Here is a 10,000-nt window from a genome sequence, read left to right as displayed (position 1 = left end):
TAACGATAATAATAATAAAATACAGATTCAACAAAACAACAAAAGAAAAACTCCACGTGGAACCAAACGTGACAGACCGTCCGACATGTAAACACGGGTCAAACTGTTGCCAAACCGCCACGCCCGATCATTACGTGTCATTCTTACGAGATCCGGTGTCGTGCTTCTCGCGGTGAGATAAAATGCCGGAGTCTGTTGTGGCGTGATATAAGACAGTGAAGTTGGGTAGCTTGTATCGAATGGACGATAAGATTAACTGGTACTGAAGTGAGAGAAGGGTTAGCTTGTTATCACGTGTTATCTAACACAGAATCAGAAGTGACTTCGGAGCACAGATACTAATAAATAACATTATGCAATACGGACGTTTCCCAAATAAACGACCGATAAATATCGCCCTAACGTCCGTTTGAAGCCCCCATTCTCACCGCAATAGCAACACGCTCTAAAGCTTAATGGCGAGCCCCCAGGTGGCAATTACAAAAGCTAGAAGATTACGTCACGGCATATGGTATTCGGCGTAAGCATAAGACAACGCTAGCGCCGCCCCTTCTGAGGCCGGCAGCTGGCGCTCCTGTCCCGTCGCGGAGGAGGACTTCCTTATGGCACTTGCGATCTGGCACACTGGCGCGAGGGCCAACGATGGGACTGCTGCTAGCGGGCTTCTCTTTCGTGTGTGTATCATTAAATGTATATTATAAATATATATGGATTTATATAATCTATATCACTAAATGTATATTTTATAAATATATATACATATGGAGCATATGAAAGTGTGTATAAAAAAAAATATATATATATATACATGTATATATATATATATATATATATATATATATATATATATATATATATATAAGCACAGATACATATCAAATGACTACAGCAAACACACACATATACAAACGTGTGCACACCACCCTATCACTGCATCAGCCCAATTCTAATACGAGGCGAAATGGAAACCGCAACGCCAATTTACAAAGCGCGATAACAAACCCCGATATCAAAAGGAGGTTGTGGCGTGAGTGAAAGGAGTGTTCTCAAGGCTTCTGTGTATCCTCTCAGAAAAGAATAGAGTGTAAGGCAAAGGCGGTGGATGGAGAAGCGAATCAAGAATCAAGCGGAAAGAGGACGAAAGGGAGACGAACGGACGAAGGAGAGACAGGAAAAGAGGCGGCGCCGCCTTTGGTTGGATGAGGAATTCAGAATCTGTGCATGAAAAGACGCCATATGTTCTCTATTTTTTTTCGTCGTCTGCCTTTATAGTCGAAACCTTACTTAAATTTAAATAATAGTGACCCCTTTGTTTCCACTTCTGTCTCTCTCTCTTACTACCTGCAGAAAGCTTACGAAGAACACGTACATACATGAATGAACTCCTGCATCTGCATAAAAACATATGCGCACGCACGCACAAACGCACAAACACAACACCCACACACACACACCAATAAAACCCCTACAGCTAAAGAAGACGAGCCTACTGGGCGGAACACACCACAATGCTTCAGTGTAAGTAAACACAGCCGCGAATCCCGCTGACAGCTAAATGACAGCTATTCACAAACACCAGATGATGATGGCTGGAGAAGACACATTCAAGCAACTGCCATGGAAGTTGCTTGAACCGTCAAGAACAAGCGAACGAGTGTGACAAGTGGAACAAAACAAAGGTGGATAAAGAAGGTAAAGGAAGGTAAAGAACTAAATAGAAAACTGAAGATGAATGCTTGGCGACTTTCAGGACTGTGCGCGCCCTGGGCAAGGTTGCCGTTCGGGGGTTGGGGGGGGGGGGCGGTTTATCGGAGGAAGAGGGGGGGGGCTTCCGGGGCTCCGGTCACTTTACGCTCAACAATTGCACGAGATGCATATGAGAGAGAGAGAGAGAGAGAGAGAGAGAGAGAGAGAGAGAGAGAGAGAGAGAGAGAGAGAGAGAGAGAGAGAGAGAGAGAGAGAGATCGGTCACGATAAAAAAAATCCTCTTGGCAAAACCCCAGCGCGATTTCCCCGAGACTGGCGGCAATGAGGTTTGTCAAGCGTCGTGACACGGAGGCAGCGGCGGCGGCGGCGAGGAGCAACAGCAGCAGCAGGTGGCGGGCGAGTGCCAGCAGCGAGAAAGGAAGGTTTAGTCTCGAACGAGCAGTGAAGGTGGAAACACGTGGCCAGAGACTCATCGCGGCAGACGCTTGAGCTCGCGACCGACATTAGCAGAAATTGTAACAATACTGATCTCAATCCTTGTGTCTGAAGTTACTGGAAAAAAAAGTATACACGAAAATAAACCAACATAATCCCGGTAAACAGTCCGCCAGGAATACACCACGAAAGCAAAATAAAAACGCATATAACCACCGTATCGCTTTCCAGTGGTTCGGATAGCTATTTCCCCGGCGTTGAAATCCCGGCACGGCCTACCTCAAGCAAAACCTCACAGCGCTGCTTGGAAGAGCAACCTAAACTCTGCCACCAGGGCCTCCTTGAGCAAACACTCTGCAGAGGTAAATAGAACACCTTACCTTTACGTAATCAAATGGTGCTGGGGAAAGATGGGGAGAGAGATCTTCAGCTAAAAGGGTTCTTCACGGTATGCTTACAGAATTGTCTTCAAATATACTTCCCTACGATAAACACTACATCATTCTAACAAAATATAAACATCCCTTGCAAATACTCAATTCATATACATATCAATCATAACAAAGAAAGCGAGGAAGAAGAACAGAGCGAGAGAGAGATGTGGAAAAGGGGAAGAGGAAGAACCACGGACCTCAAACTTTAATCACGGAGACAGTGCACCAGCCGTAACATTGCACCACAAAGTCGGCGATTAAGGAACCAGAGTACTGACAATTCTTCCTTCACTTTCACTCCGGAATTTTAATAAACACCATGATCGAGGATGATACAGATATTGATGATGATGATGATAACTGATGATGTTGATGAGAGGGAAGATCCTTTATCAATCAGGAATTGGTCCGCGTGGATTCTGTTTATTTCGAATTGTAAGGAAAATGCCTGAGGTGCTTTCTTTTGCTTTAAGGCCTGTCGGCAAGGAGGCGTTGCTATTGGGTGAAGGTTAGCTGCATGGCTGGCACGGTGGTGATGCGGTATGTGTGGAATATTTGTATAAATCATTGGACTTTTAAAGCAAATAAGAAATGCATATATATATATATATATATATATATATATATATATATATATATATATATATATACATATATATGTATATATATATACATACATATATATATGTATATATATATATGTGTATATATATGTGTATATATATACATATATATATATATACATATATACATATATATATACATATATATGTATATATATACATATATACATATATATATACATATATATGTATATATATACATATATACATATATATATATGTATATATGTATATATATATATATATATATATATATATATATATATATATATATATATGTATATATATGTATATATATATATATATATATATATATATATATATATATATATATATATATATGTATGTGTGTGTGTGTGTGTGTGTGTGTGTGTGTGTGTGTGTGTGTGTAGGTGTGTGTGTGTCTGTGTATGCATGTATGTGTATGTGCATGTGCGTTATTCGTAAGTTGTACAGGCAAATAATGTTACACGTAAGGAGACGATGCAGTTGATTAGAGAACTATGAATATGACGTATACGATATTCTTAAAAGACCAGTTCAGTCATGTAGAACGCAAAAAGGGCTGGAGCAGAAAGGGGTTCGTGGGCCGCATTTGGGACATACCAGATATAAACAGGAAGTGCCCACACATACATATAAATACATAAGTTCATATATAAATAGGTACAATCATCCAATTATATATCACTATATATACGTACATAGGCATTCACGCTATCTCACACACACACACACACACACACACACACACACACACACACACACACACACACACACACACACACACACACACATACATACACACACACACACACACACATACTCACATGCACATATACATACACAGCCATACATACACATACATATATACACATGTATTTATATATTATATATTATATACATATATATATATATATATATATATATATATATATATATATATATATATATATATATACATATATATAAATATATATATATACATATATATAAACATATTTATTTATATATATATATATATATATATATATATATATATATATTATATATATATATATATATATATATATATATATATATAGTTGGGTACATGTGTGTGCTTGCGTGTGTATGTGTTAATTTATTCAGTACACAGCATACGGGCTAGTGTGACATACACGTTATCTGTAAGAGATATGATGACCCATTTAAGCAAATAATGTTATACGTAAGGAGACGACGCAGATACACACAAACAAACACACACACACACACACACACACACACACACACACACACACACACTCGTTTCCCTCGCAGTGAAGGCGGGTGTAATAACACAAGCAACGAAAGGGAAAGTGGCAGCGACCACAACCTCCCCCCACCCGCCCTTCCCCTGGGTGCCCCTCCCATACATCCTCATAGTCTACTTCACTCACTCGCCATGCCAAAGGGATCGTCAGAGGGTAGCTATTACCGAGGTCAAATAGAGTTGCCGGGACTGAATGCATACATAAAAAGAAAGAGAGAGAAAAAGTGAAAAATAAAAATAAAAATAAAAATAAAAATAAAAATAAAAATAAGAAAGGAAAAAAGGAAAACGGAAAAAGAAAAGGAAAAAGGAAAAGAAAGAAAAGGAAAAAGGAAAAGAAAGAATGTGAAAAGAAAAAGAAAAAAGCAGTTTAAGTGTCACAAACCGTCAGCGAACCCCCCCCCCCCTTCCATCTGCACCCCAACCCCAACCAACCCCCGTCACGTGTCAATTTCACTCTCGAACAATCGGTGCCAGGCTGTGTGTGTCAATTTCCTCGTTCTGCTGCGTCAGGTATCGATTCCGTGATAGCGCGTACGCCATCCGCAGGAGTCTCTCTTACGCTGGTCACTCCTACTACAAGTCAGAGAATAAAAAAAAATATTACAAACACTAGACACGAAGAGCTTCTTTAACTCCAGGTTACTGCAACTGCCGGTACCCAAAGCCGACCGGTGGTGGTGAGTGCGATAGCGAGAGAGGTAGAGATCAAGAGATGGTGAGGCTGGTCGTATTCATACCCCTGACCTCGCACGGCCTGGTCTATCGATAGATTTCTGGTCCTCTTTAATCCCTCGGAGTGGATCGCGACTACGTGGTACCATTAGGTGTCCAGTCATGTCTTACGCATCGCCATGTGCTTCTAGGACATCCCTAACATAACGTAAAACATATATTAAACTTCAAAAATACTATCCTCACCCAAAAGAAAAAATATAAAAAATAATACATAAATATCAAAATAAGAACACAAAGACAAACGCTATTGTTGTGGTGATAATGGTAGTCACGATGACGACTAGCATATCAAAATTTCTCATTTTGATTGTGTAATGTCCTCGAATTTTACTTCGACACAAAGAAATTATCATTATATACAAAAAATCGACTGTATATAAAAAAAAACACTGAATTCATTCGATATCACAATGAGTAATATACTATACCTTTAGACTCGAAAAGGTATGAATACTTTGACTTGTATTACCTTACTCAAGATACTTAAGGATCTAATATAACTGGGAACACTTTCTTTCAAAATTCCAACTTACCACCACCCTAAAAATCGATGAAAAACATAAAAAAAAACAGCAGCTAAGCTCCCTTTCCCTCCGTCTTCCCACACAAACACACATTAAACAAAGCCGAAAGAGCAAAACCGTCGCTCGTAAAATGGAAACTCATTACCGGGAGCAGCCCTTCCATTTCACGTTCATAATTCCTCTTGGGGGTTTGCCAACCTTCCTTTGCACTCGCCGACGGCCCAAGGTCGCCGCGCGCGCGTCCTTCCAATGGTCGCGCGATCTGGCCGATTTCTTGAATGCACTCTAGCTGGCACTCTCGCTGGCACGCTCGCTCCAAGTTTCACACTAAGAAGGACAAGGGTGGGCAGATGCAACGGTGGTTTTCATTTAACAATCATTGCTAACATGTATATAGATATTTATATCCTGGTAGATAGATAGAAAGATATCCATACACTCATAGTATATACATGTATGTGCGTGTGTGTGTGTGTGTGTGTGTGTGTGTGTGTGTGTGTGTGTGTGTGTGTGTGTGTGTGTGTGTGTGTGTGTGTGTGTGTGTGTGTGTGTGTGTGTGTGTGTGTGTGTGTGTGTGTGTGTGTGTGTGCATGCATTACCTACCACTGATTGCAACAGTGCATCGTCATCACTTCTGAAGGATTTCATAATTTTCTTCAAATGTCTCAAGGAATTCACGAGATACATGTCACGATATTGACGTTTAACCATCTTACTAAGAATAGAAAAGAGAAAATGTTACGACTGCTGGTTTGTTTATACGTATTAGCGTGTGTATGTGCGTGTGCGTAAGACCACCCTGTATCTACACGTACGCATGTATGTAAGTACTCATTACCAGTTACCACAATTACATCGTAAGCACGCGTAGCTACATCAATTCTGCCTTGAATTTCATTACACTTAACACACGTGAAAGTTGTGACGTGTCCTAGCCGCAATCATCCGCACTGACCTGGCTCGGTGGCAGGAGTCGCTTATAAAAGGGTGGGGTTGGGGCGGTTATATGTGGTAAGATTAAATACGTGAATGAGAGTATGAGAGAGATAAATTGACGGAAAAAGAAATGGAAAGAAAGAGACATAAACAGAGGGAAGAGAGAGGGGGGAGAGGAGGGAGGAAGAGCGAGAGGAGAGAGAGAGGAAATAGAGGGAGAGGGAGAGGGAGAGGGAGAGGGAGAGGGAGAGGGAGGGGGAGAGGGAGAGAGAGAGAGAGAGAGAGAGAGAGAGAGAGAGAGAGAGAGAGAGAGAGAGAGAGAGAGAGAGAGAGAGAGAGGGGGGGGGGGGGGGGGGGGGGGAGGGAGGGAGAGAGCGGGGGGGGGGGAGAGAGAGAGAGAGAGAGAGAGAGAGAGGGGGAGGGAGAGAGAGAGAGAGAGGGGGAGCGAGAGGAGAGAGAGAGAGAGAGAGTGAGAAATATAAAGAGAGAGAGAGAGAGAAATAGAGAGAGAGAGAGAGAGAGAGAGAGAGAGAGAGAGAGAGAGAGAGAGAGAGAGAGAGAGAAAGAGAGAGAGAGAGAGAGAGAAATAGAGAGAGAGAGAGAGAAGAGAGAGAGAGAGAGAGAAAAGAGAGAGAAAGAAAAGAGAGAGAGAGAGAGAGAGAGAGATACAACCAACAATATGAATACACAACCATGTAGGCAAGGTAGCGGTCATCACGGCAGAAGATGCCTAAAGGCGTGAAGCGCTGCTAATTACCGGCTGCAACATCACAGCCCCGTAGACCCATATCAACACGGTTCCCAACGCACCGAACGAAACCTTGAGTAGAGCCCTTCGTTCGTGCTGCTAATTTAATTAATGAGCTTCCGAGGCAGAGTCCAGTCCGTCCTTGTGAGGCTAACTACAATCCAATTGTTCCACCGTCCGAGGCAAACTCTCCGGCATGCCTATTACCTCTCCTCATTAACTTAGAACGAATATTCGCAGCTGACCACTACGATCACATCATTAACGCTAATTTTCTGGGCTTATGCGCGCGGTAGCCTTTTATGCGTCCAAGTTTGCGGGTTTTGTGTGTTTGGGTGACATGGCGAGGAAGTGTGTGCACATACGTCCATGCGTTCGTATGTGTGTGAATTAGTTTATACTGAAGTTATAGGGAGGTGTTTCAATAAATTTACTTAAATACACTCTCTATTTATAAACACACACGCACACTTACGTGTGTGTGTGTGTGTGTGTGTGTGTGTGTGTGTGTGTGTGTGTGTGTGTGTGTGTGTGTGTGTGTGTGTGTGTGTGTGTGTGTGTGTCGCGCGCGCACATGCATATACATATAGCATATATACTTCACATATTCCTTTTAAAAACGAATTTAGAGCAAAATGCCTAACAACCATATAAAAATGCAATCAAAAATAAACTGTTCTTGTTCTTCCACAGAAAACTGAAGCAGAGCCAGAAAGCATCAAACCGCACCGAGCCCTTCCCTCCACTCTCCACCCCTCCACCCTCCAGCCTCCACCGCCGCACGCAAGGAAGGAAGGGAAAGAGACAGAGAAAAAAAACAGCCGTGTCCAAGTAACCCAAAGGCCACGCCCCTCCGTGAGAAAAGAAGGGCAGAGTGACAGCATCATCCTTGAGAGCCCCGGAAGGCCGACGCCGCTCGCCCGGTCAGCGGCTTTCCGACGCCGCAGTTATCGCCGGGCGCTGCTCCCTTTTTATCCTCCGTCTCCGTGTCTCTCTTCCTCTGGGTGTCCGCCTCTCACAGACTGTTCCCGAGAAGGCGCGATGCCACACGTGTATCCCAAGCTGGAGTGTTACCATGCGGTTCCTCAAGTATTACCGAGTGCTCTTTAAAACTCAAACCATATAAGAAAAGTAAGAAAAAAAAACTGTTACCAAAAGCCGAGAAGTATTCTGTTAGTGTGGATTGATTAGTCCTCTGAAATTCAGACTAAGGATTCGTATTTCGAAAGGAGCTTTATCGAATGGACTTTAGATTAGTGTATCCGACTGAACTGCGAACTGGCGTGATGAAATATGCTCCTACAGTGTTACCAACGGCTCTTAGGATAATTGTGCTTTCACACAAAGTTACCAAGGGTTCTTAAGATTACTGGGTTCTTAACCGTTTGTGCCACCAAGGACGCCTTAGACTCTTTCTCCCAAACCTTAAGTACCAGTAAGTGTTGGCCCATAGCAGTATTATAAGACTAATGGCGCCCATTCCACAGTGCGTCGCTCAGTGTCCATGATCAGAGAACAGTACAGTGACACATAATGTATAATAATGAAGAACATTAACATAATAATGACCAATCATACCCGTGATGTGCAAAAAGAAGGATGGTGAAGTAGCCTGAGTTATGAAGCCACGCCCTCGAGTAGGCCTACGTCTCTGATTCTTCGCTTTTTTTTCCACCGAGTTTGAACTTTGTCCCAGAGGCGTCTCATTGTCCCCGTCACCTTCCCTGGACGCAATTTCCCCCGCTCTTCTGCATTCTCTCTCCTCTTCTCTCATTCTTCTTTTCTTTCCCTTCCTTGTCCCTACATACCCAAAATACTTCTAGACGACGCAAGTGTCTCGATATCAGGCCAGCAGCAATGTTCCTGTTCTGGATACTATTATGTGAGTATAACCCGCATCATATAATGACATGCTTATTTTTCTATTGTTTCTTGCAATACCTGATAAATTATTATCTTATTCATGCTGTCTTTTTTACATTTTGAACTAGATATTTCCACGCACAATAGTCATTAACACAATATAATGTGCAAAAGCATGAGTTTGCATGAACAGAAGAAAACTATTATCACAGTAAATAATTGCATATTCCGTGTCAAAAATCCGTAAAAACAGAGAGAGAGAGAGAGAGAGAGAGAGAGAGAGAGAGAGAGAGAGTGGAGAGGGGGATAGAGATAGATATAGAGATAGTTAGATAGACAGATAGATAGATAGATAGAGATGGGCTTTCGGTGTAACAACATGACCGTGAGAGCCTGCGTGCGAGGGTGCAAGAGTTCCTGGCTGTACGTGACTTGAGATGAAAAATGAGAAAGACTGGGATGGAGGGGGGGGGGGCTATGTGAGTCAATGTGAGCATGAGAGTAAATATTTGTAAGACTGCTTGTACATGACAGAAACAGGCAAGGAAGGAGAGGGAGAGGGAGAGAAGGAGGGAGGGAGAGAGGGAGAGAGAGAGAGAGAGGGGGGGAGGGGGGGGGAGAGAAGGAGAGGGGAGGGAGGGAGGGAGAGAAGGAGAGGGGAGGGGGAGGGAGGGAGAGAAGGAGAAGGGGAGGGGGAG

The 10,000-nt window shown here is 42.6% G+C and overlaps 3 protein-coding genes across 5 annotated transcripts in view; 2 read left to right on the top strand and 1 right to left on the bottom strand.

The window, feature by feature from the left end:
• Positions 1–8,545, top strand: part of LOC122247828 (uncharacterized) — a 59,447-nt gene extending 50,902 nt beyond the window's left edge. The window contains exon 6 of one of the 2 annotated variants that reach the window (XM_043007458.2): positions 8,133–8,545. The gene's annotated coding sequence lies outside the window, so the exon portion shown is untranslated. The remainder of the gene's footprint in view (positions 1–8,132) is intronic. The other variant, XM_043007457.2, reaches the window with a different exon arrangement.
• Positions 1–10,000, bottom strand: part of LOC122247833 (RING finger protein 17) — a 169,899-nt gene that overhangs the window by 81,926 nt on the left and 77,973 nt on the right. The gene's annotated exons all lie outside the window — the stretch shown is intronic.
• The window catches only part of LOC147468991 (uncharacterized), a 14,972-nt gene continuing 13,553 nt past the window's right edge, over positions 8,582–10,000 (top strand). The window contains exon 1 of the mRNA XM_086551637.1: positions 8,582–9,321. Coding sequence (XP_086407763.1) covers positions 9,297–9,321 — 25 coding nt within the window. The 5' untranslated portion in view covers positions 8,582–9,296. The remainder of the gene's footprint in view (positions 9,322–10,000) is intronic.

This window comes from Penaeus japonicus, unplaced genomic scaffold, assembly GCF_977035675.1.
Source record: "Penaeus japonicus unplaced genomic scaffold, GWHDUDI00000001_assembly GWHDUDI00000025, whole genome shotgun sequence".
Taxonomy (NCBI): Eukaryota; Metazoa; Arthropoda; class Malacostraca; order Decapoda; family Penaeidae; genus Penaeus; species Penaeus japonicus.
The sequence above is the reverse complement of the archived record's forward strand: the minus strand, read 5'-3'. Positions and strand labels throughout refer to the sequence as shown.